Source organism: Rhinolophus sinicus, linkage group LG11 (genome assembly GCF_036562045.2).
Source record: "Rhinolophus sinicus isolate RSC01 linkage group LG11, ASM3656204v1, whole genome shotgun sequence".
In the NCBI taxonomy this organism is placed as follows: Eukaryota; Metazoa; Chordata; class Mammalia; order Chiroptera; family Rhinolophidae; genus Rhinolophus; species Rhinolophus sinicus.
In genome coordinates this window covers 63,115,152-63,141,989 of record NC_133760.1, presented here as the reverse complement: position 1 = coordinate 63,141,989, position 26,838 = coordinate 63,115,152, and the positions used below count along the sequence as shown (strand labels likewise).

Below are 26,838 nucleotides of genomic sequence, written 5' to 3'. Positions count from 1 at the left end.
CACCGCCTCAGCAATATTTTTTACATATCAAAACTCTAACATCAGAAGAAATTCTCTTAGGGTGTTCGCCCCACAGGAGATTCCATCATGTGCTGACTTAAAACCCATCGATGATCTAATGCAACACCAATTACATATCTGTTTGGCATAAGGCACAGTGCTAGTTTCCATGGAATGTAGAATACATGTCCTTACAAAGTAATACACACAACGTGAACTGAGGGTATTATAAAAGGAGTCTTGCGTTTTCACCAGGAACATGCCCAGCGTGGTTTGGAAGGTGCCACAGTGGTGGTGGCGAACATTGCAACGATAACAAAAAAGCAACACAGAGTCCAGAAAGATACCTCTCGTGGACATCGTGTCTTGATTTGCCATAAAGCGTTTAGCCTGAGCATTTCTTTTCTTGACTGTGGGAGGCTTAAGGCAAAGGAAATCTGGATGATGGTGAACCTTTAGATTCAATTGCTTTCTTAGGACGAGACAAGTTGTCAGGAGGGCAGAGTGACGATCTTGGCTTGTGGCTTCTGAGCAGTTGTCATCTTGATAACTTCTGCTTCATAAAAGGACGTTAATGTTGCCAGTTTCTCTTGTCATTGACTGCATAATATTTACTCTTGGAAGTGATGTAGCTACGTGGGTCTGCTCTGTTTTGACATTGAAATGGGAGGGAGTTGATCTGATCAGGGAAGTTGATGTAAGTGTCTCCAAATAATAGTGGATGTAGATTTTGTGAGACGGACCAAGTCTTCTGATCCAGGCTTGACAAAGCCTGTCCGGTGATCACCCACTGATAGATGTTTTGTGCACCGTTTTCCACTGGCCATTTAACTGTACACAATCAACAGTGCCAGTGAAATAAGCATCACACACAGCCAGGAGCAGACACAACTGTTCAAAACGGGATCCAATGGTAACTATGTTTCCCCCATTTTTACCTTCACAGGGATGCTGTCAGACATTCATTAAAATTATATTGTTTTGCTGGTCGAAACTTAAAAAAAAAAACATACTTCATTTCACAGTTTCAGTGTTTCCCAGAGCCTCGTTTTCCATTTGTGGGGTCCAACCTGCCTTGTACACTTAGCTAGCCTTCCCCTGGCAACAGGCCCCATAAGCTACATCAAAAGGAGGTGAGGGCTGGTCCCCTCCTTATTTCCTATCAGGGCCCTGCTCAAGCCTTCTTGACCATGAATTCAGTCTCCCTGCCACCCCCACCCGGATAGCAGAGTGCAACGTGCCACCGCCACCTAGTGTCAGGTTTTGGAGTTGCAAATAATAGGTTCCAGAAGAAAACCGTTTATAATATGGCTTGCTTTGACTTAACTGTCTAAATAACAGAATGCATAAAGATGGGTAGGAATTGGGGAAACCGAATGAAGAGGCAGTGATGGGGAGGCATCCTATTCAGGGAGAATAACATGAACAAAAAAACAGAGATTGGAATTACTACATGAATTTTGAGTGGGAAAGTATAATAAAGGGACTCAAGATATTTGGTGTTTCTTACAGCGTCATAAACCCTGCACGAGTAGGCAATGGGCAGGGGCATTGCTGGACCCCAGGGTGTGGCTTGGTATGACTTTCCCCCTACATCCAGGCTTTGGAAAACTCATGGCTTTTCTGACCTATATTCAGTTCCACGGTGAAGTCCTTTTCTGTGGTTGTCTGGGGAGAATGTGGTCATCGTAGCACTGCTGACCAAGGCCTCCACCGGGAGGGTGGCCTCATAGCCTGTGGATTCTGCAGGGGCTGGTCTGGTCACATAGACATCTCCAGTAGTGACAGCCGAGGAACCACGTTCACTGGCTACTGACATCCGTCAATGGGGACCCAAAGAGGTCATGGGGAAAGCTTGGGGTAGACACGGTGCACACCACCTGTTACTTTAAAAAGAATCATGAAATCATGCTGCTTGAGGATTCAGTCGATGGAATGTGACAGATTACCAGTGGGGTGTTTCTGGGGTCTGCAGCGTCGTCTGGGAGGAAGCTAGCAGGTGCCATATGCCAGTTACCAATGTCCTTCAGCGCCACTCACACAGCCTTACAAAGGCTTCTGTTTCCTGGAGGCCTTGGGCATGGCTGAGTGTGGATGACTTGCTCACAGTCACCCCTGTTCCTTTATGCACTTCCTGTGCCAGCCTGCCAGCTGATGCAAGGGTGCCCTCTGTGACCTAAAACAGTTTTCACTGTGTGATGCTAACCGGTTTGTAATTGGAATTAAACAACATCACCGTGGACTCATCATCCCTGTGTTCTAAAGACCGAGCTCACTAGCTTAGAGGAAAATATTAAATAAATGCATGCTTGCACACACCGGCACACCCACACACAGACAGACCGTGAGATGGCACAGACAAGTGGACAAAGACAAACAAAGTCTCTTTGCACTTGAGCAGAGCTGGCACTTCAGAGGTGCCAGCAGAGATGTAGGGACAGCCAGGACTTGGCAATATCCTCATTCCTCCTATGAGTTCCAGTCCCTTTCTCTTATCTGCTTTTCCACAGAAAGGCAGTCCTGCTGACTCTGCAACTGAAGCCACAAGGGCTTCTGAGGCGCTCCCTCTTGCAGCACATTTCAGAATTTTAAGTGATGCCCTCTTGGTGAGCTGGAGAGGCAGCCACGTTGCTGCCAGTTGTCCTTGGTCCCAGGAAATCCCATCTGAGCCCAGGGTCATCAAAGCCATGTGCTGCAAACCTTCAGCTAATATGTCATGACCTGGCATAAGTCCTGGCAAACACAGCTTTGCACCTTTGTGGATTAGTCAGAGGGTTCTTGGCAATCCGGGGACCCTGCTGACCTTGGCTGCTGTTTGGTCTAAAAGAGCTGAGAATCTCGGGTTTGTGGGGTTTTTTTAATTGTGATAAAATACACGTAACATAGAATATACGATTTTAATCATTTTCCAGTGTACAATTCAGTGACGTTAAGAACATTCACAATGTTGTGTGGGCATCACCACTATGCATTTCCAGAACTATTTCATCTTCCCAAACAGAAACTGTACTCATTAATCGATAATTCCCCATTCGTCCATCTCCCAGTCCCTGGCAACTACCATTCTGCTACCTCTATGTGTGTGAATTTGCCTATTCCAGGTACTTCATATAAGTGGAATTCCACAATATTTGTCCTTTTGTGTCTGGCTTATTTCACTTAGCATAATGTTTTTAAGGTTCAGCCATATTGCAGCATGTATGAGAGTTTCATTCCTTCCCAGGGCTGAATAACATTGCATTGCATGTATAGACCACATTGTGTTTATTCGTTCTTCTATTGATGGACATTTGGGTTATTTCCACCTTTTGACTATCTTCTATGAACATTGGTGTACGAGAATTTGTTTGAGTCCCTGCTTTCAGCTCTTGGGGGTATATACTGATTCCTGGACCATATGGAAAGTCTATGTTTAACTTTTTGAGGAACCGCCATACTGTTTTCCACTGCGGCCCCACCATTTTACATCCCTACCAGCAATATACAAGGGTTTCAATTTCTCCACAACCTCACCAATGCTTGTTATCCCCCCTTTTTTCGTAATGATCCTAATGGGTGTGAGGTTTGTGTTTTTCTATTCTTTTCTGTTTGTATCTTTCAGTGTCTCAGGTTGAGAGAACCATGAGCAGTGCAGAAGGTTTGAGCCTGGTGACATCCTAAGGAGCAACCTAGGGATTGGGGGTGGGGAACTGTCGTCTCCTAACACAGAATTTTTCCACGGAGGCACTATTGATGTTTTTTGACTGGATACTTCTTTTGTGTCCTTGGCCTCTATGCACTAGATGTCGGTAGCACCCCCTCCTAAGTTGTGACAGTCAAAAATGTCCCCAGACATTGCTCGATGTGCCTTGGGGGGCAGACCAGCCCTCAGTGGAGAACCACTGTCTAGAGTCAGCCTGGCACATCCAGTGGAGCGAGCGGGGCTGCCCCGCTTGCTGGAAGCTAAGCGTTATGAATTCCAGTTCCAACTTGCTTGTTGTCTCAGTTTAGATTTGTGTGTTCCCCTCACATAAAAGTTGAATTCACACCCAGCAAATTTGTTGCTATGGTACAGAAAATGTGAGCGTTTTTATACCTCCAGGGGGCCCTGTTGATCAAGAAAGGCTCAGGATGGCAGTTAGGGTGCTTGGGGGTGGAGTGGGGTGGTAGGGTGGTAGTAGACGGCACCAGTGCGGGGAGGGTGTGCTTTTCATGAGCTGTTGATGCTCACAAGACAGGTTCGCACACCTAAAAGCCTCTAGTATGCTGGCCCCACCCCGCTGCACCCCTGCTGGCTCCAAGAGAAGGCTGGTTGCCTTTCCTCTCCACACACCCCTTCATGTTACAGATTGTCTATTTGCCATTGCTTCCCTCCAAGGCTATTGCTGAAGACCCATCAAATTTCACCAATTGGAGTAAAAGTGCTTCATCTAAGAACATTCTGACACTCTTAACTATCTAGCCACGGTTACACTGTCTTAATTTCTGGATGATGGCAGCGCACAGGCGCTCTATGTCCACACATGTGTAGTCATGTGCTGCACGGGCTCTGTTGGCACTCAGAATTAATTCCCTGGCTTTCTATGCTCCCTTCAATACTGCAAGAAAGGAGAGACCAAAAACTGCCTTCCCGTTCTTCCTCAGAGCTAGGGTTACTGATGAAATTGAGTGCACTTGTGTCAGTGAGCTGAACTTGCTTGAACAGTGGAGAAGCAGGCAGAGGTCACCTGCCTGCAGTGAGGCTGTTGGAAGAAGGTCAGTCATAGGTGAATGTTTGTGGTGGCTCGACTCCACCTCTGCGTCCCAGTGTCTCATCAGGACTTGAGAGGTGTGAGGTGTCAATAGCAATAACAGCTTCCTGAATGACAGCGAGAGTCATTTGATCTTGCAATCAATAGTCTAAAGCTGGCCCTTTCCTTCTGCCTGCCCAGTGATTTCAGGAGTGCCTGCTTCCCTATATTTGATCCCTTTTAGCAAGAGTAGCTCTGGTTTCGACATTGAACCCTGCTTGGCCCATGTACATTCACTCACATACACTGTACATATCCTGATTCCCTTCCCACGCAACGGATTTAAATGTGGGATGTATTTATTGACCATCTGCTGAGTAGTAGAATGTGCCAAGTCCTGCTGCATGTTGACATCCAAAGGAATGCTATATTGATCTTGTCTTAAGAAAGCAGACTCTGGAGCTCAAGGACCAACACCCCAGAACAATACAAAGTCAATAAATAAATAGTTACTGCCTTGTGTCTAGTTGAAAACCAGGCACTCTGGACAGTCAGAAGGGATGAGATCAATGGTGTTACTTCAATCAAACAGGTTTAAACTAGACTTGAAGGGCAGATTAACCCTGAGTAAGTGATGAGAAGGGAGGTCAAATATGGGAAAAGACAGAGGCAAGGAGTGACATCTGTGTAGGTCAAAATCCTGGATTCATGGCCTCAGTCCGCCACCTCTTCCAGTTGAGTCTATGATTTGATCTCTGAGAGCCCAAGTAACCTCATTTGAAAAACACAAAAACCCTGCAGGGTGGTTGTGAAGCTCAAATGAGATTAACAAATAGATCTCTATCTGTATATCTATATCTCCATCTAGATAGCTATCTCTCTGGATACTATGCTATGTAAATGTAGACTAGATCTTCTTTCTCTGTCCCTGCAGAACCAGCACTTCCTTCCTGCCCTGCTCTGACCCTGGGAAGCTACTTGAATAGACAGTGTGCATAGATTCTCTTGCCCTCTCACTGGGTCTCACATGGGGAAGAAAGAGAGGTCAGGGTTATTTCCCCAGCTCCCTCATTCCAGCTATACTGTGTTCCTCTACAGACTCTGGTTGGCAGCCATTTTTCTCCTAGAGCTAGAGCTTCGTCCAGGTTGCAGTAACCATTTCGGGTCTCCTACACTGTCTCTTGCTGACTTCTCTAGACTCTACCCACATCATCAGACATGGCCTCTTGAATGAACTTTCTTCAAACACTCCTTTGGAATATGCCGTTTGTTTCCTGCCATGATTCTGGCAGACATAACATGTAAGCTGCTACATTCCACTATTCTGCTCGACGAAGAACCTTTGATAATTCCCTGTTGTTTAATAAGGTCAAGTCCGAATTCATTTAAATAGCAGACGAAAAATGCAATTAAGAAAGTGAATCCATATTACGTGATTTACAGATGACTGTACACGATGAAAACGTGAAGCCTGAGGTTGGAAATGGGGGCAGTAGGAGTGGCACTTAGATACTCTTCCATTGGTTTTATTTCAGTCCTCGACATCCAAGCCAGAGAAACAATTCCAGGACACCCTTTCTGCCCTTTTCTTTCCTCTTTTCTTTTCCTCCATTTCTATGTGCTCCCCTTTTTTCTTTTCCCTTTGGAAATCCAAAGGTGGACACAGACAGGGAAACACGATTTCGTGTGAAAGGTGGATATGGTGAACTGTTGGAAAATTTCTTAGCCATTAAAGCCTCATGGTTCATTGGACAGCTAACCTACCAGACAAGGGAGCAGTTGATGACTCATTTGGTTAACAGGAGGCCAAGAAGGGCAGAAGGGTGGGAGAGGACAAGTTACAGAAGTTCCTAACTTGCTTTCGGTCCCTATTCCTCTTTCCTCCTGGTTGAAGGATCAAAGGTTAAGACTCCATTTTCATGCACTAATGGCAACACCTTTTGGAAATATAGGCATGCCATACCTATATTGAGCTAATGTGATTTTTTTAAAAGTATTATTAGTAGTAATACCAAAGAGAAAAGTCTCTGAATAAGGAATTACAGCCAAGTATGGTGGTAAAGTGCAGATTGGAAATGAATCCACCCTGTCCCATCCTATCCCACAAGCTATACTGAGCACCCAGCCCTCTTAAAGATACTCTAGGACTCCAGTGGAAGGGTACATTTTAAAATAAAAATGATAGTTTGGCTGTGGCTCCCAGCAGAGCTATTTCTGGCCAGGGGCCTTTGCTAAATGGTTTACTTCATGAACAGGCTCAAGTTTCAACCATCCCTAAAGCCTTTATTTATTTATTTATTTATTTTTTTACCTCCAACAGTGTGGTAGTAACCTTTTATTTGGCATTTACACAAATGGGAGAATGTGGGGAGCACTCCAGGTAGTCTTTTCTTCTTACAAGTTTGCCTAAGGATTGAAATCATGTTTTATATTTAACCGTTTCCTAACAATGCCAAGCACAGGGTTATGGAGGAGTCAATTCGAAAACTCTGAGAGTTGGAAGGGTATTACAAAGTTAATAACCATAATGATGATGATGGTAATATTGGGGTTGGTGGTAACTATATTGTGTGGAAGGGGGATTTTCCCCATTGAGATGAACTGAGGCAATAATAGTCAGCTTAGAGCCAGGTTTATGATATGATAATAGGTGGTTCTGTGATCCTGTTTACCAGCAACTGTTGTAGGAATTTTCCTAAGGACAAAAACTTAAAGGCAAACAGAGCTTCAGGCACAAAGATACTTACCAAAGCATTATTCGTATAAATGAAAACTGAAATATTCAAAATTTGCCATAAGAAGAGGAAGATTAAGTCAATTATATTACAGCTCTAAGATGAAATATTAATCAGGCATCAGCATAAAGCCACCAAGATTTTATTAAGTGACATGGGAACATGTTTATAAGTGAAAAAGGCAAGATCTTACCTATGGTGGGATCTTACCTATGGTGTGTGTGTGTGTGTGTGTGTGTGTGTGTGTGTGTGTAAGAGAGAAAATCATATGCAATTTTTATTTCCTCCTTTATGCTTACAAATATTTTGTAATTTCATACAATTAGTCTACATTCCTTTATCATCAAAAATATTATTTGAAATTTAAAACACTATTGTGATGACAATGACCATCTATGCACTCTTCTGCAATCACTCAGAAAGTTCCAAATCTCATTCACGGACTGATGAGATGGGCCAGCTATTTGGTGCATATGCACCTGTATATTTGTACACAGTATTTACTGCTGGTTCGCTTCTGATTCGTCAATGCTGGGGCATTCGGGTGGCTAAAGATTTTGATTATCACCCCCAGCAAAGAACTTGTATCACCAGAAGCTTCGTTTCCAAATAGGTCTCTTCATTAGACTATGAATGTAGGTTCAGTGGGAAAGTCCTAAGTTTCAGGGCTGGCTCCAATTCTCAGGAGCTGGTTCTTGTTACTGAAGCAGATTGTTTTAATCTTTTGAGACTCATTTATAAAATGGGAATAAAGAATACCTATCCCAGAACTTAGGCTGTGTGGTTGTGAGAGTAAATGAATGTGGAAAAAGCCTTTGCCCCCAGCAAGAATTCGCTGGCTTCCTCTTTGTTCATACAAAGCATATTACTTGTTGACTAGTCTTGTAGTTACTGAATCTCCAAGCAGACCTTGGTCGAACACTGAATTCACAAAGTATCTGTTATGCAGGCGTGCCATTTTAGACGCCCCAAAGCTGCTGAGTTTTCTCCAGGAATTGCTGGTTTCACTGCTGTTTTCCATGGTTCTCCTGGGCTGGGCCATTGCTAATATGGAGCATTCTTTGGCTGGCTTCATTCAGCAGAAACTTTCCACCAACACTCACTACCAACACTCTGGCAGCACGGACCTCTCAGGTTGTTTCTGACTGGTCATCTACGGCACCGGAAATATCCACGAAGATGGAACTTCCCCAGAATTTTCCATCAACGTGGAGCCAAAAGCTTCTCAGTTCGCTTCTTCCAGAGCAAGCTTTTCGAGTGGGGTTTTGACACTGCAGGAGGGGGTATTCCTGTATGAAGTGTTTTGATGACTAACTCGATTAAAACTGAGAAGCCTAACGCCTACTAATGATCAGCTCAAGTTCTCCAAGACCTTAAATGACAAACAACGTCAGTTGTTCAGTTAGACAGGCTCTTTTGTGTGTGTGTGCTTGTGCAACAGCGGGTCGCCTGTACAACCAGTATAATTCCTTTGTAGAAAAGAAAGAGCTAGCAGACATTTCAAACACGCATTCTATGTTGTTGTTTTTTTACCCATTGGAATGTGAACTTTAATGCTACCATAGAGTAGGATGCAGGTTGCGTTAGTGTCTGTGGGTCTAGGATGGCTGCCTGAGGTTACCTGTGTGGGATGAGGTTTTCCAGCCATGGGCCAAAGCAAAGTTAACTACAAGAAGCGAGCACAGAAGAAGGTTGCTCTGTGTGGGCAAAGCTGATGTTGATCAATAGGTGTTTTTGAATTCTGACGAAGTGAGTTGCCTTATAATTTTCTCGTTCTAGAATCATGGACAACCAAGGCTGGGAGTGAAGTTGTGTGAGTCACAGCTGTGCACAGGAGGTTTTCATGCTGTGCGATGCAGGGTGCCAACTATGGCTTTCTCTGCATCATTTAACATTGACCAGGCTCTGCCCGGACCTGCCCAAGACCCTGTGTACACAGGAATGTTGACCTTCTGTAACTGACAGCCCCAGCCTGGAGGTAGGAGGGGAGCGGTTTCTGAGCACTGGATATGGCTGCCATGGAGCTGCTGAACAAAGGGCAGGTGCCTGGTACTTTCTGCTCTCCAAACCAAACCCCATCTGGAATATAGGATTCCTAGCCTGCAGCAGATGATGATCTGGAAACTGGGAAGGGGCATGTCGTGTGGGAAGGGGATGCATTTGGGATGGATGCCAGGGGAGCAGAAGAGCTGGTTAATGGCCTGACACCGAGGAAGAAGGCAGAAAATCTAAACTCAGTGCAGAACTGTAACGGTACACGGTGCATTTGCTGAGATCCCATTCTGCCGACATCTCTCTTCCAGAAGGCAGAGAATTTTATAATATATTTCAAAAAAGTGTCAACATTCTCATCAATAACAGGAAAAACTTATTTTCTATTTTTAGATGACTGGCAATTATCAGATCCTGGGAGATGTACAAGCCAAGATGCCTGCCTGGGGAAGTTGGGCTTTTGTGGGTAGAAAAAGGAATTAAAAATGCAAGGTGGCTTCCGCTAAGTGCCAAATAAATGATTTAGGCAGTGATTGCCTTGCAATTCAAAGAAAGGAAAATAATCAGGGCTCCCTGAACCACCCACTCCCACCACCATATGACCAACTTCCTGGGGAAGAAAGAGATATTTGTTGAAAGCATGATAGAACTGTCAAAATTCCAGGAAATCAATTACATAAATTGTGAAGCATAAGTCACGATTCTATTTGTTCTGCAAGGCTGTGAAATTTACAATTTTTCATTATGAGAGAAAATAAGAACCCATTACTGCTTCCTCCAAGAAAGTCATGAGCACCCCTTGCACGACCTCCCTCATTTTCATCATGCTGTGTCTGGGCAGGTGTCTTTGCTACTAGCATTTTTTATTGGAGGTTAGAGGCGCCATTTGTCATCAGGTTAACTCAAGGGTGGATTTCTTTTCTGCATCTTCTGATGGAATCACTGGCATAGACTTGTATCTAATGAGGTAATTAAACAGAGAAATGGTCATGGGGAAAAGTAGATGACATGAACCCACCAGGAATTTACAGTGTTGGCAAATCACTTTGTCAGAAATGTCAAGGACTGGCTCCATGGGTCTTGAAGGACTTAGGCAGGGAGAAGGGTTAGGACGCTCTTCCAGGGAGGGCAAGACTATGATGAAATATGTGGAGATGGGACCAAATGAGAGTCAGGGCCCAGCTAGGGAAAGGGTGTGACGGAAGCAGACTTTTCTCTGTATGGACTTGTGAGAAATTGAGTTAGGGTGGTGGATGGGATGGTGGGAAAAGAATGAGTCATTGTTTTGAGAAGAGTGCTGTGTTGGTGTGAGTTCCATCAAAAGCAAACCTTGAGTAAGGAATTGGGTACAAGTAGTTTATTCCAGAAGTGACCCCAGGAAACACAGTGAGTAAGTGGGAAAGTGAGACGGGCGAAGAAGCCAACAGAGGGACTGTTAACAATAGGATTGTCACTGTGGGTGACGAGGACTCGGTCCCACTGGAGTCCTCCAAGAGACGTGAGGAACACTCAAGTGTTTTTGTTTTGTTTTGTTATTTTTCTTTGTTTTTGGAACCAATTATTTATCACAAAAGGAACAATTTCAATTTTGAAACACACACTCACTTCTATTCGTACTTTACTGAGAATGACTAAACAAAATTTTATTCCAACTTGACACAGATCCTTTACATTTAGCCTGAGAGTAAGCATGAGAACATTGAACCGGAAGTTAGACTTCATTGCCCACACAGCAAAGCATCTGAAAATAAAGCTGAGACTAAACATGCATGTATCAAACATAATGAAAGCATTCCAGTGACACTTGACCATGAATAGTGATGCAGTCATGTGTACGAGTGACTGGAGGATGTCCCCCTGAGGCATGAGGACGCTGAGGTTTTGGTCCATCAAATCCCAGCTTATTGGCGCGAGGTTGCTTCTGGGGCTTTCCCTCCTTGGTACTTCTGGCCTCCCCACAAATATGCTGAGTGTGCTCCTAGTATAAGGCCAGAGAAAACCGGGAAGAGAAACAGATGCTTGAGGGAGTTAGCCGTCACCCTGTATGGGAACTGTCCCCCAAACTGCAGGTAACTTCAGGTGGGCAGAGGAGAGACGGGTGGGCCACCATCAGCTTCTGCCATGCATTCTTCTTGCCTTCAAGGGAAACTCTCAGAAATAGATGCTGGTTCCTTTATTCCCAGCTGCCCTTTCCTCCTTCTTCCTGTGCTTTATGCATTTACCCTCCCAACCCACTCCTGTGTTTCTGCTCCCTGTAACTTTTCCAGGGAATTGGGTAAGGGTGGAGGCTCCAAGGCAGTTTTTGCCTTTTAGCAGGTGACTGAGGAAAGAAGATTTAATTGTGAAATTTCAGCTGACTGAGAAATACGTTTTAGGAGAGACAGAGATCTACCTAGAGCCCTGAAATAAATTATCCTCTGGGTTTCTGCCAGATGTCAGGTAACTCACAGCCCTGGGAAAACTGATGTTTTGTTCATGAACGCATTATCATCACCTTATTTTCTGCAAGGCTGAAAACCAAGAGATAGTCTTCTGTCAACATTTGGAATTGCCACTCCTGTAATGAGACTGTGACTTTAGGTGGGCACCATATCTAGGAGTCGAGAATAAGAAAAGAATTAAATAAATTTTTAAAAGTTGAATCAGAAGAATTCTTTTCCACAGGAGATCTTTCTTGCTCTTACAAGAGCAGCTGAAGTGTCCAAACTATCACAGAAACTCTCAGCCCAGGATATGGCAAGTCACCCTACACCCTGAAATTATGAAATTCTCTATGCTTGACACAGGTAGTCACCACCCCAGCGACTGATGGTCATGTCACAGAGAAGACGAGACGATGAACAGAAAGAGAAATAGCAAGTATGAATGAACTGTGATTTAGTTTCCGTATGAATAGACTAAGTCAGACAATAAAAGGAAGAAAATCTCTACATGAAAGTAGAATTGTCTAGGAATTGATTTTTCCCCCTCTCAGGTAGCATTTCTTTTTCCACAGATTATTTTTCATATATCTATATGGATGGGGGGATGACAAGCTTGTTAGGGACCAGAATAATAAAAATCATAAATCTGGAGGGAGTTCAAGGGATCACCTTGCTCAGCTTCTAGTTTCCAGGTGGAAATAATCACTAACAATGGCCTCTTGAAAGAGCCTGCAGGAAAGATGATTCTACAGTCTATTTCAATATCCCAGCTTGCATTGTTTTAATAGGACAGTCCCTTTCATATCAGAAATGCATCTCTGTACTGAATTTTAAGTCTATGTTTTATACGCTGTTCTCACTGGCACATTGGGAACAGCTGGTGACTGTGAATGCTGCCTTCTGCATTTCTGATAATACATACGAGTATATTTACCCCTAGCGCTCTGGGTTCCCTTTATTCTTGAACCAATATCATGTTTGTAGAATTACCAAGGAGAAGGAATTGGGGAGTAGTTGGCTGGAGTGGGTGTGGCAGAATGCAATTTGTCCCCCTAAATTTGCAACAGTTCCTTAAAAGAAAATTACTTTTCCTGAGTTTCTGCCAGCTGGAATGTGGGTGAGGCAGTGCCCAGCTTTGGTGCCATCCAGACTCAAAGCCTGAGGGGAAGAGGGAGTAACAAGAAGGGAGGAAGGCCATGAAATAGAGCTGTGACTCCCATCAGAACAACCCACCCTGGACCTAGTGCTCAGAGAAGCAGATGCTCTCAGACTTAAGTCTGCTGCACATTGTTTCTTGTCGGAGCAGGAAAAGTGGGAAAAACATTGAGTGAGTAGATGCATAAGAAGATGCATGTGGGTGGCACGGGTGGGTGAACTGTCTACTAGTGGGAGAAGTATTTGGCTTCCATCCAGATTCTCTTCCAAGAAAGAGTCCAGGATCTGGAATCAGAAGATTGGGGCTTACATCCCAGAGCTTCTGGGACATAGCTGTTTCACTTTGTACTAGTTCTTGACCTGTCTGTAAATAGGATTAGTAATTCCATTTGCCTCGCATACTTCTCGGTGATGTGAATATCAAACTGAGCTAATGCGTGCAGAAGGCTTTGTAGGCTGTAATGTGCCACACACACACACTAGCTGTTGTTGTTACAGAAGGTGGTGTAACAGATGCTCGGGCTGTAAATCTCATCTCCCCATCTTCAGTACAACTAACACACAACTTTTCCATTTCTCATAAGTAATGCAATTTTAGCCTACAATGAGCCAATGCCTTTCACCCACGGTTCTGCTTACTTTCATTATTTATCCTCATTTATCCTGTTAAATTGCTTTAAATATGGGTGTTTCACACTCTTAGACATTGCTGCTGGGAGTAGAAAAAGGTAGAATTCGTGTAAAGACCAAGTTGGCAATATCTATCAAAATGATAAGTACATTTACCCTTTGGGCCAGCAAAATCACGTCTGAGAATTTATCGTCCTGATTATCTGCACACGCATGAATTACTTAAGTACAAAATTATTTATCACAGTATTGTTTGTAAGAGCAAAAGATTAGCAACAGCATAAGTGTTTACAATAGTGCGTTGGTTCAATAAACCAAGGTACATCTACATTGTCGAACCCCCTGCAGCTATTACCAAAAACAAAAACAAAAGAACTCTGTATGTTCTAATACGGAAGAGCCCTAGACTTTATTGTTAGGTAGTAAAAGCAAGGTTTAGAGCACTTTATAAAGTATGCTACCTTTTGTATATAGAAAGGGGGAAAAAAAAACGAATACATAGGAAAAAAACTTAAACATGAGTAGCAGAGAGGGCCAGAACTGAGGAATGGGGATGGGGGGGGAGAGAGGGGGGGACAGGTGTGAGAGTGAGACTGTTCGATGTATGACTTTTTATTCATTTTTATATTTGATCAATGTAGTGCCTGCCCCAAAACAATAATTTTAAAAATTCTTCAAAAGTATTGTTCCTGGAATTCTTTTGTTAAATAAAGACTGGAAAGTATAGCTGACTTGATTTACCAGGTGACTCGTGACAGACAGACATTCTAATAACTAAGAGCTTAGAGACAATGCACAATCACTGATCTTACCCTAGTGCTCTGCTGTTTTTCGGAATGGGTAACAACAACAACAAAAATACTCCAGTCAAATCCATTAATTTTGGAAAGTGAGTGGAGAGAACGCTTAAGGTTTATTATCATAATTGTCATAGAATTATTTTTATGATTTATCAGGAATTTTATATCTCATTTGGTTCTCCCAACAACATTGTGGGGTATTATTATTATTATATCATCATTTCCGTTTTATAGATGAGAAAACTAACCTCAGAGAGGGTAACTAACTTACCCAAGGCCACAAAGCAAGTTGGCAGCACTGCTGGGGCTCAAAAAAGGCCTGTTTTATTTATGAGAGAAAAAAAAATTATCAGCTGCAAATCTAAGTAATCTACTCAGCTATTTATTTTGTTGTTGTTTCAAAAATATTAGTGAGCACCTATTAAGTGGCAAGTACCATGTTAGATCCTTGTGACACAGCAGATAAACTTTCCTTAAATATAGATTAGATGCCTTTTAGAGTCCTGTTCAGCTGTTTTGGATCTAATTCCTGTACAGTGGAGACTGTGACAAAGTTAGCCACTTGCCACAGCAGAAGGAATCAAGATCAGTCTCTATTTCTGCCATCTTTTCACTTTATTGATGGATGGGTAAGCCCCCAAGATCAGAATGAGAGAGAGTGGAGCCCAGGTAACAGGCTGTATCCCATTCTCCACAATTATGCGGCTCAATGGATGTCCTATATTCTGATCAATCAATCTTTGGGGAGGAGGAGAGGTTAGAGGTGGTAATGGGATGAGGGCGGGGGAGAGAGGAATCCCCTTACTGTCCCCATCTTGCTTATTCACACATTCATAACTGAGCAACACGTATTTCCCTTGAACTCTAGGAGGACAAGTATAAATAGTGAAGTCTCCCAAATCTCAGAGAGAACTGATATTATTTTATATTTTTATGAACAATCTAAAAGAAAGATTGCCAAGGAAACAGAGATTTTGGTGAAATGTGACACTGATCAGTATCAGGTAGAAATGACATCGTCGAGATGTATTTCTCAGGTTGTGTTCAAGAATTTGGCTAGTGAAGCTCTCTTATGAGCATGAAGCCCACAGAACGAGAGGGCGACTTTTCCTAAACAGCTTCTTTGCTCCAAATTCTGGGAAAGTGGGGGGAAATCTACCGCATTACATTACGTCCATTCACAAAGCAACCGACAGCATTTCACAGTTTGTCCATAGGAGAATCTGGAGCAGGTCCTGCCTAGACTAGGACATTTTCCATGTGGTCCAGCTTTTTAAAGTCTGGGATGTCTCATTTCCTTGGGTATGTTATTCCCAATACTCCTCCCACTCAAGGTAAACCCAGTTCCATCTTATCTTGACTGTTTCCCTGGCAAGGGCCTGAGCTCAGGGGGTCAGGAGTCACAAGAAGGACAATGGCCAAAGTGGACAACTGCTCAAGATGGGAAGCTCAATAACTGCAAGCAGCTCTTTGAAAGTCCACCAACACAAGATTCCTCATGGGAGTGGCTCTGATTCCCAGTTCGTGTTCGTTTTGTTAATGGGTCTTGTAGTTCCCTTCAGACTCTAACCAGCAGGATGGGGTAAGACCCTTCAGAATGCTACAATTTAAAGAGCATGTTGGGGGTGTCCCATGTTCGTATGTGTGGCAGAGACTCCAATGCTCACTCAGACCTAGTTCTCTTCTCCTTTGGGGCACATGGGTGCATTACACGTCCCTGCTCTCCTTGCAGCTAGGCAGACCACGTGACGTGTCCTGGCCACTGGTCTGAGTGTGGTGTCATATCGGGGCTGAATGTGTATTTGCTGGTGTGAAAGCCTCCAACCCTCTCCTCTCCATTTTTGCTGTTCTGATTGGGTGTTTTCTGATATCTTGTCTTCCAAATCGCTGATTCGATCCTCTGCTTCATCTAGTCTGCCAGTGATGTCTCCCAGTGTATTCTTCATTTCAGTTATTGTATTCTGCACTTCTGACTGGTTCTTTTTTATAGTTTCTATGTCCTATTTTTATGCTTGCTATCTCTTTGTTGAAGTTCTCACTAAGTTCCTTGAGCATTCTTATAATCATTGTTTTGAACTCTATCTCTGGTAGGTTGCTTGCCTCCATTTCATTTAGTTCTTTTTCTGGAGTTTTCTCCTATTCTTTCATTTGTGATGTATTCTTTTGTTTACTCATTTTTGGCTGCCTCTCTATTTGTTTCTATGTAGTAGGTAGATCTGCTATGTCTCCCAGTCTTAGCTGGGAGGTCTTATATAGTAGGTGCCCTGTGCCCCTGGCACAGTCTCCCTAGTCACCTGCCCTAGGTGCTCCAGGAGAGTCTCTTATGTGGGTTATGTGTGCCCGCCTATTGTAGTTGAGCCTTGGTTGCTATTATCATGTCAGTGGGTGGGATAGATCCTCAGGCTGATTGGCTGTGGGGTTTGGCCATGTCCACAGCTTATAGGCTGCTGTGTGGGGGGGGGTTTCCACTGAGTGGGATTCACCCCAGCAGACTCTGCTGCCTGTTGAGACCACCCTTTGAGTGTGCCACTTGTGGGGCTAACTGGGCAGTGCTTTCCTGAGGTCTGAAGCCAACCTCCAAGTATTTGGTTCGGGGGCCTCTTGTGAGGGGCTGTGGTCCAGGCCGAGGTCACCCACTGCCTGTGACCCGCTGGGGACTAGCTGGTAGGAGCTACAAAGCAATCCATGGTTGTTTGCTGCCTGTGCTAAACCAGGAGATGTGTGGGAGAGGCCACCCTGCGAACTGAGAATGGTTGCCATCAGTACCGGGCCTTGGGTAGCTCCACAAAAAGCCAGGACACCCCAAGGCTTGCTGCCACCTGCCAGCTTTCTTAAGGTTCAGTCCCCAATAAAACCTCGTGTAGTACACAAGTTAGGTGAGGCAGGGTCCCAGGGAGTCATCACTAGAGTGGGAAGAACTGTGTCAACAGGTTAATGTAGACTCTGGTTTGGTGCCAGTGCTGAGCCAGGAGCTACTCAGCAAAAGTCTCAAAGCACACAGAGGTCAGTTGCAGCCTATCTGGGTCCTGTGAACTCCCATGGTTTTTCAAGAAAGAATGCAATGCAGGTGGTGCTGGGTGCTGTCAGAGAAAGTATCTCTGGTGTTGGGAGAATTGGATGGGGCAGGGTCCCAGCTGAGTCAGCAGGGTGGAGTTGTGGAGCTCACCAGGCCAATCAGATTCTGATTTGGATGTAAATGTAAGGGGCGGGCTCAACACAGGAAAGATGAAGCCCACCTGTTGGCTACACGGAGGAGGCCCTCCTCACAGGGAAATGGAAACTATCCTCCAGCTCGCTCTATGAAGCCACAAACTTCAGTCTGACCCCCGAATGTCTCCGACACCTCCCCGAGTTACTGTCCCTCCGCGGGAGCCCAAGGTGAGTGCCTCTGTGTGAGAGGGTCTGTGTGCGGGCCGTTTAAGAGGATGCCTGGGTTTCCTGCTGCCTTCCATCCCACCTGGATGGTTGGAATCCCCACTGTTTTTCACAGCCAGATATTGTGGGTGCTCCTCTTCCTGGCACCAGTACTTTAGGCTGGGGAGGGGTGTGGGGCTGCGGTCTCTCGCTCCTCCCGGAGGACTCTCCGTGGCTGAGATATCCCCACCTGGTTGTCAACTGCCACATGGAGGTTGGGGGCCAGCCTGTTTTGCGTCTCCATCCATCCTACCAGTCTCAACGTGACTTCTTTTTTATATCCTTAGTTATAAAACTTCTGTCAGGCAGACTTCAGATGGTTCTCAAGGTTGATTGTTCTATAATTTAGTTGTAATTTTAATGTGTTCACGGAAGGAAGGAGGTACAGTGTTTATCTACTCTGCCATCTTGGATTTCTCTCCTCTTCATCGAATTCTTATTTCACGTATGGCCAACGCCATAACTGTGATCTTTAGTATGTGTTAAGCTGCTCTCCCCGAATAAATGAGGTATGTCTTCAGATCAGAAACTATTGTTATGCTTCATTTATGTCCCGCATCGTCTTTACCCAACGTTTGGCACACCTTACTGATCCTCAATCAGCAAGCGATGAGTTAGACACCCCCCTTCCTGGTTACACTGTGGCATTAGCACAGGTGGAGTCAAACAACTTGATCCTATTGGGAAAATCTGCACTTATTGTGCTCATCTTGACACTTATATGAGACTCAGAGAGGTCCCCTATGAATGGGTTCAGCTTAGGAATAGGACTGGGGGTTGAATTTTGTGCCTGGAAGTTCCTAGCCCATTTCTAATAACTCCAATCTGTATAACTGTTTAGAAGGCCGTGCTTTGGGAATTGCAGTCCAGAATACACACAGAAGGTTGATACGCGTTTGGTTTAGCCTCTTACACAACAGAGTTCCAGCCGTGCAGATGTACTTTGCTAGGTACCATCATTTGTATTTAATAAAGACTTGAACCTCAATTCTTTTTGTGTTTTTCACTGAGAAAATGTTCCTAGAGACATTGACGTCACTTGTCTCTTTCCCCTCGTGCTCAGTAATATGCATTTTCTGTCCTGTCAGTCTGAACAAGGCCCTTAGACAAGCGCCATTGAACAGAGAGAAGGAAAGTGTCCCTCAGAGCCATCAGATGGTTCCTCTAACCCCGTGCTTTGTGCACCAGACCCTGTGAGGGCCTCTGGACACTGGGCTGCTTAAGTTGTATATGACTGTGTGTGATGGGAATTAACACATAATTCTGTGTCCCAGCTTTATTGCTGAGGTCCATAATGAGTCAGTATAATTAAGCACCGTTTGCCTGGTTAGTTAGTTCAGGTGTCTGAATCTGTCACAATAAAGTATGTGATGTTAAACATGTTTGGATTAGAACCTTCTGGAGCCAATGCCAGTGCAGACAGCTATATTAATCACATGGGCGGTTATCTTATTTGAGATTTTCTATGCACCTCTGAATTACAGTGTTTCATCCATCAAGGGCTTGCTGAAGACATCTGTAAACTTTGATTTATTGCACTGTTCCTGGTACAGAATTAAATAGCATTATACTCAAATATATTGGCTTAATTGACAGGTAGAGATTTAATCCCATTAATTATCCGGCCTGCTTGAAAGCTTCCATTAACCCTTTGCTGAATCCACAGGATGCCGAAGTTATCTTCGCACCTATTGGGGGATCAGGTAAATCCGTCATTGTCCTTCCTCTTCAAAAAGTTTATCCTTGATTTGTGAGTGAACGTGCATATCCATGAGATAAATGTGTCACCTCAGATCATCTTCTCTCTGACGTCAAACAGCTCATTCCTTTAGGTAACTGACATCCTATGTAGTCGTGGTCACTTCCAGTGTTGGGGTTTCGATGTGAGCATTTAATGAGATAATGTGTACAAGTCCTTAATGCATTTATTTAGTCAACACAGTTTTATTGGGTACTTAATATATTTAGGAACTTTGCTGGGCTGAAAAATACAAACATGTATGTAAAGGACCGTTGAGACCCTCAAGCAACGTACACCATTTGTAAATCATAAAGTACTGTACAAATTCTATAGGCTACTCATTAATGATAATAATCTGTGCTGTAAGAATAATGCATGCTATTAGGTTATTCATACCAAAAAACAACTGTAGTTAAACTTTATCCTAGAACCAGTACTTCTAACAAAAGACACTAAGGTGGAAACTTCAGACACGGTGAGAAAGCAGCATGGGGACATTTGAAGGAGGTGAATTGTTTTGGAGCTATTCATCTCATCCATCCCCAAGCAGCCGTGTTCTCTTCCTACATACATGGAGCCATCTGCTAAGCTTCTCTACTCCTCAGGTCAACTAATGTCCTTTCTGTTCCTGGTCACTGTGCTAGGTGTATAGGAACCCGAGAGAGGGCAGACTTCTCTGCCTTCTTGGAGCTCAGTCTGGTGGAGACACATGGAGGGTCCCCCAGAGGGCTTTCAGAGCCCAGAGTGGTCACACTTAGCCTAGGAGGATTCAAGGAAGGCTTCTTGGAGGAAGAACTACCTGATTTGGGTTTTAATAAATGATTAACAGTATTCAGTTAAAGAAACAAAAGTATATGAGTAGGGCGACTTAGGGAGTGGCAGTTTGCATGAAGTGAATAACACGGCCAGAGTCACAAAAGAGTGACGCCATAGACGCCTCCTAGGAAGCCACAAGAAGTTTGTGGTTTTAAAGGAAAGGCAGGGAGCAACCACAGTCGGGTCTGAGCAAGAACTATGTCATCGATGGTCTTGTAGGCCAGACTCAGCGCCGGAACCCAGTGTTCAGGAGCCAGTGGAACATTTCTCAAGTTGAATGACTTTCAAATGAAGAAAACATATTTTTGTACAGTCCAAGAACATTTAGTGGGCCAAGGTCCACTAAAGTCATGACATTTTTAAAAACTTTCATTTTGATATAATTTCACACTTGCAAAAGAATTGCAAGAAATACAAAAAAAAAAAAAAAAGAAAGAAAGAACTTCCATATATCCTTTACCCAGATTCAACAATTGTTAACAAATTGTTGACATTTTGCCCCATTTTCTCATCATCTATCTATATATCTATCTATCTACCAACAAACCTACCTACACACACACACACACACACACACACACACACACACATTCATTGAACCATTTGTGAGTAGTTTGCAGCCTTTATTCATATTTATAAACACTCCAATGTCTATTTCCTAAGAACAAGAACTTTCTCTTTTTATAACAATAAACACTTATCAAAATCAGGAAGCATGACATTGATACAATGCTATTATCTAATCCAATCTTCCTAATTATTTTAATCAGAGATGGAATTATCTCTGCCCTTTCCTGGATCCACAAAAAGAATCTGTCTCCATATCTGTGTCCCCCAGAGAGGAAGGATGGGAGGGGCTGGGAGAGCCATAGAGATGGAAAGAGAGGGCCAGGTCGGCCTAGCGCTCTTTCCTTCACACTTTGAAGTTATTTTTAAATCACCTTGAGCAAGACAAGTCACACTGCTATGTGCCATGGAAGACAAATTCACAAAGCACATGTTTTGTTTTATGGATTATCTCCCATTTGTTACAGAAATCTGACAGAGAGCCCCGTGATAGGTCACCCATGTCATCCCCTGCTGAGAACCGAGGGCAGTTCATCTTTTTAATGTTCAGATTCCTCCCTGACCATTCAAGACACCTGGAGGTGAGGGTGTCTCATGTGAATTCTATACATTAGTTATCTAAGCTACATCGTAGCCCCTGTATATTTCCTGTTCATTGGGTGATGCCAGATCGGGCCAACTCCAAAAGCGACATCTAGGCATGGATTCTCTACCTAGGTCACCATTGCAGCTGCCCCCAGCTGATGTCTGATTTGAAGGCCTAGGTTACTGAGCAAGAGAGTTGTCATGTGGCACTTCTGAAGCACCTGGCACTATGTCCCATCCGTGCAGAGCTGCTGGGACCAATATGGCAATGGCTTGTGTTCTCAGAGCCCTGCGGAGATGATGACGGAAGAGCTCTCTGAGATTTGACGTGCTCTTACTGCGGAACTCAGCCATGAGCACCTGGGGTCTGGGTCAGGAGATGGTCTGTGACAAATGCCCTACTCTATTCAGCTACATTCCCAGACACAAGGAGATGAACAAACATGCTATCCCCTTAGTAGCTGGCACAAGAACTTATCTTAGGGAGAGAATTGCCTTTTGGAGGAAAATGCCTGGATAAGCAGCTCACTTGCGTAGTCAATTCCTTTGAAGCAGATCTGTTCTCTGGGGCCCAGGTTTTAGAAAAAGAGCCCAAGGTATGTTTCTATTTTGTCTTGGAGAAGGGAGAGAGGAAGAACAAGACAAGATGGTGGGAGATCACGTGTTGCATGGTGGGTTTCATCTTCACTAATAGTACACACACATCCATTGAGCACCTACTGTGTGCCTACTGCCTGGACAGGCTCTGGGCATACAGAGATAAACAGCAAACCATCTATAGGAAAGGAATGCTTGGCTTCATTCTCTGCACCCCTGGTGGGCTGGGCTCCAGAAAACTGACCCCTGGTTTTCCGAGCACGCTGCTGAGATGCAAACTTTTCCTCTAAAGAGGTTTTCATCATGTCCCTGCCTTCAAGATCGTTCCTTCAGAAAGATTAGTTTTGATTCTAGCCTTTCTCATACACTTTCAGATTCTCCGATCTGCAGTTGTTCCCTGTAGGTTTTCTCTTGCGACTGAAATAAATTACCACCAAGTTAATGACTTGAAGCAAGCAAATTTATTCTCTGTTTTGGAGGTTGGAAGTCTAAAATGGGCCCGCGGGCTGTGTTGCTTCTGGAGGTCTCGGGGAGGATCTGATATTTTTTTTATTTTGCCTTTTTCATATTCTAGGGGCTACCTACATTCCTTGTGTCGTGGACCTGCAATACTCAGACCTCTGCTTCCACAATCACGTGACCTTTTTTCTGACTCTGACCCTCCTATCTCCCCCTTTTAAGGACCCTTGTGATTATTTTGGGCTGCCTTGGGTAATTCAGGGTTATCTCCCCACCTCAAGAGCCTTCATTTTTAATCATACCTGCAAAATTCCTTCTAACACAATAAGGCAACTTATTCACAGGTTCTGGGGATTAGATGTGGATATCTTTATTCATCCTGCCATATTCCCCAAAATATAAAAAGGTACGCTTGTCCCCCCTTCTGGAGCTATGTGTAGTCTCACAGAAAATGTAAGTTCTGTGCCCCTGTAATGGTTTGGGCAGATACCGTGGTGTCTTTTGTGTGATTGGAGACCTGAATTTTTCCAAGTTCTGCCCAAAGTTTTGTATTCATTAACTTCCTTCTCCTCATAATTATCCCATTGTTAGGCCCTATTGTTCTCTTTATGGACAGATGCGGAACCACAGGCCCAGAGAGGTTGCATATTGTTCCAAAGTCACCGCGTAATAACACCTATGTGACCTTGACGCCCCAGCCCTCCCCAGACATGCAAGGACAAACGGGTCAGACAGAGCGGAACAGCCACACAGACTCACTCCCACAAGGCCGTGCTGTTGAATTCCAAAGAGAAATATATAAGACAAACATTTCCATGTAAAACCCCTTCCTTTCCTTTGGCTGTTCGACACCCTCTTTCTGAGGAGGTTTGAGGGGAATGGTGGAGTGAGAGAAGGAATCGGGGCGGGGGTTTGAGAGGAAGGCTTCGAGAATAGGATAGTTAAATGTGTCCAAAAAGGCTACGCTGGGCGTATTTCTTTACTTCTCATCTACTGTTTCTGAGTGGTTCCCAAGGTATGGAAGTTAATGGCTAATAATGACCAAGAAAAGCCACTTTCCCCTTCATACCCGTCAAAATAATTGTCATCAATAAATCAACAAACAACAAGTGCTGGCAGGGATATGGAGAAAAGGGAACACTTGTACACTCTTGGTGGGATGGTAAATGGGTGCAGCCACTATGGAAAACAGTATGGAGTTTCCTTAAATAATTAAAAAATAGAACCACCTAATGACCCAGCAATTCCACTCCTGGGTATTTATCTGAAGAAATCCAACACATTAATGCGAAAAGACATATGCACCCCTGTCTTTACTGCAGCGCTATTCACAATAGCCAAGACATGGAAACATCCTGTCTATTGGATGAAAATGTGGTACATTCTACAATGGAATATTACCCAGCCATAAAAAAGAATGAGCTTCCTTTTTGTCCGACATCTTAGCGAAGCTGCAGTCGTACCGTGTGCTGTCCGCACTTTGCCATGCCGCCCAAAGACGACAAGAAGAAGAAAGATGCTGGAAAGTCGGCCAAGAAAGACAAAGACCCAGTGAACAAATCTGGAGGCAAGGCCAAAAAGAAGAAGTGGTCCAAAGGCAAAGTTCGGGACAAGCTCAATAACTTAGTCTTGTTTGACAAAGCGACATATGACAAACTCTGTAAGGAAGTTCCCAACTATAAGCTTATAACCCCAGCTGTTGTCTCTGAGAGACTGAAGATCCGTGGTTCCTTGGCCAGGGCAGCCCTTCAGGAGCTCCTTAGTAAAGGACTTATTAAATTAGTTTCAAAGCACCGCGCTCAAGTAATTTACACTAGAAACACCAAGGGTGGGGATGCCCCAGCTGCTGGTGAAGATGCATGAAAAACAGGTCCTACCAACTGTACGTTTTGAAAAATAAAACTTTATTAAATCTAAAAAAAAAAAGAAGAAAAAAAAAAGAATGAAATCTTACCATTTCCAACAACATGGATGGACCTAGAGAGTATTATGCTAAACGAAATAAGTCAGACAGAGAAAGACAAATATCATATGATTTCACTTATATGTGGACTCTAAAGAACAAAATAAACAAACCAAAAAAACCAGAAACAAACTCATAGACACAGAGAACAAATGGAGGGTTGCCAGATGGGAAGCGGTTGGTTTATTTATTTTGTTCTTTAGATTCCCAGTGGGGTGAAAAGGTGAAGGGATTAAGAAGTACAAATTGGTAGTTACAAAATAGTCATGGGGATGTAACGCATAGGGAATATGGTTAATAATATTGTAATAACTAAGTATGGTGCCAGGTGAGTATGAGGTTTAATGGGGCGATCACTTTGTAAATTATATAAATGTCGGACCACTATGCTGTACACCTGAAATTAATATAAAATAATATTGAATGTCAACTGTAATGTTTTTAAAAAGCCAATTCTTAAAAGCTGTGAGGATCGTGTGGTCCTGGGCCTGTGGTTTCTGCCACCTCTTCTAGATGGGGAGTGAGACCAAGTGAGGAGTGAGGTCAGATGGGGTATCAGACTGGATGGGGGGTCAGGACAGGTGGGGAACCAGGCCGGGTAGGGGGTCAGGCCAGGTAGAGGGGGAGGTCAGGTCAGGTGGGGGGTTGGGCCAGCTAACTGGAGGTCATGTGAGGTGGGGGGTTTGTGTAGAGGGGTCAGTCTGTCTTGGATGCTTAGGTGCCTTGCTGTGATGCCCGACAGGCCTGGTTCCCAGAAACTCTCAGCCTTTTCTCAGGCTCCTTCTCCCTACTATGGAGTAGAAAATCCTTCCCCGCCACAAAAGCTGAACTGATTTGCTCCAGGAGGGTCCCCCCTTTCAAGATGCCATGACCTAATTGAGGTTTGAGGGGGGAAAGAATGTCCAAGAGGCCCTAACTGACTGATGACCCCAGGCTCAGTAATATTCATGTCCACGGGCCATTAACCAGCTGAGTTATAAACTCCAGAAGCAGAAATGCTGGCTGAGTCCAAACCTATCTTCGTGACAGAGAAAGTGTTGGCAGGGAGATGCTGTTTATTTGATCACCGCCCCCTGAATCCTGAAGGCCATTTCAATTAGCCTTCGAACAGCTTTTGTGCTTTTTGGTCTTTGAATTTCTTCTTGTGGCTACCCACACGTGATCCCATGTTAATGAAATCAGGATAATGGAATATCAAAATGGCTACATTGCATCAATGTCTCATTAAAACGGATGTCTCTTCCTGTCGCAGGGTTCAAGGGCTGCGTTGTAGCATATGTGTAGTTTTAATTATTTAAAGCAAAACGTACACACATTGTTGTGCTGGTGAATAGAGGTCAAGTTTTTATTTTATTTTTTTATACACGTGAAAGGTTTTCTAGCTTCCAAAGTAAGCTGCAAAGGAAACATAAAATAAAAAAGGCTGTGACTCGTTTTCACTATAGCATCAGATTCCTGGTAAAATTAGGTGTGTTTTTCAAAACATACTGCTACTATTTGGAGTGGAGTCATAAGTATTTACAGAGCTGAGGGGTGGTGGAAGCCACGCTGGGGAACTAGTGGAGGAAATAAAAGGATATCCAATTAGCTCTCGGTGCACATCAACCATATAGTACTATAGAAATGGCCAAACTGGCAAATCACCACATTTAAAGGAAACTGACAATGCCAATTTAAATAACTAAAGTATTTTTGCATGTGTGTGAGAAAGGGTGCACAGCAGACCCCTCGCGTGGATGAGGGAAACTCTGCCCTTGATTGAACTCGTTTCAGAGGCCATGGGCTAGCAGTTCCCAGAGGGAGCATGGTACAGAGGACAGGAAAGCAGATGCTGGTGGTATAGAAGGAAGAAATGAAGTGTTCATGTGGGGAAGGGGAGGAGCAGGTTTTTGCCCTGCCAAGAGGTGGTAAAGGGTCGAGGGCGGGCTTGAGGGACCTGAGTATAGCTCCCCATTGGGGATGCATTTGGAAGGGAAGGGAAGGGCGGATGTGGAAAAGGCCTTATCTGAGTTTCCCAGAGAGCTGGAGAGCTGGGAACACGACAGTGTGGGGACTCAGGGAAAGTGTTACTGATGAGCACTTGAAGTTTCCCAGTGGAATTCTTAGTGAATATGTTTAATCCACACAGGTAGCATCGAGTTTCTGTTCAACTGCTTTCTCTAGCATCACTTGCGGTCCCCGCAGTAAACAGATGGAGCACGCAAACTGTGTAATTGAGGAAAGCTTCATAAAGGGAATGTTTGCAGGTGTGG

At 44.0% G+C, this 26,838-nt stretch overlaps 1 protein-coding gene across 1 annotated transcript; it reads left to right on the top strand.

The window, feature by feature from the left end:
* Window positions 1-24,050: 24,050 nt before the first annotated feature.
* Window positions 24,051-24,546, top strand: LOC141567700 (small ribosomal subunit protein eS25). Its single transcript, XM_074315933.1, has one exon. The coding sequence runs from the start codon at window positions 24,109-24,111 to the stop codon at window positions 24,484-24,486; it is 378 nt and encodes a 125-aa protein (XP_074172034.1). The 5' UTR covers window positions 24,051-24,108; the 3' UTR covers window positions 24,487-24,546.
* The last annotated feature ends 2,292 nt before the right edge of the window (window positions 24,547-26,838 follow it).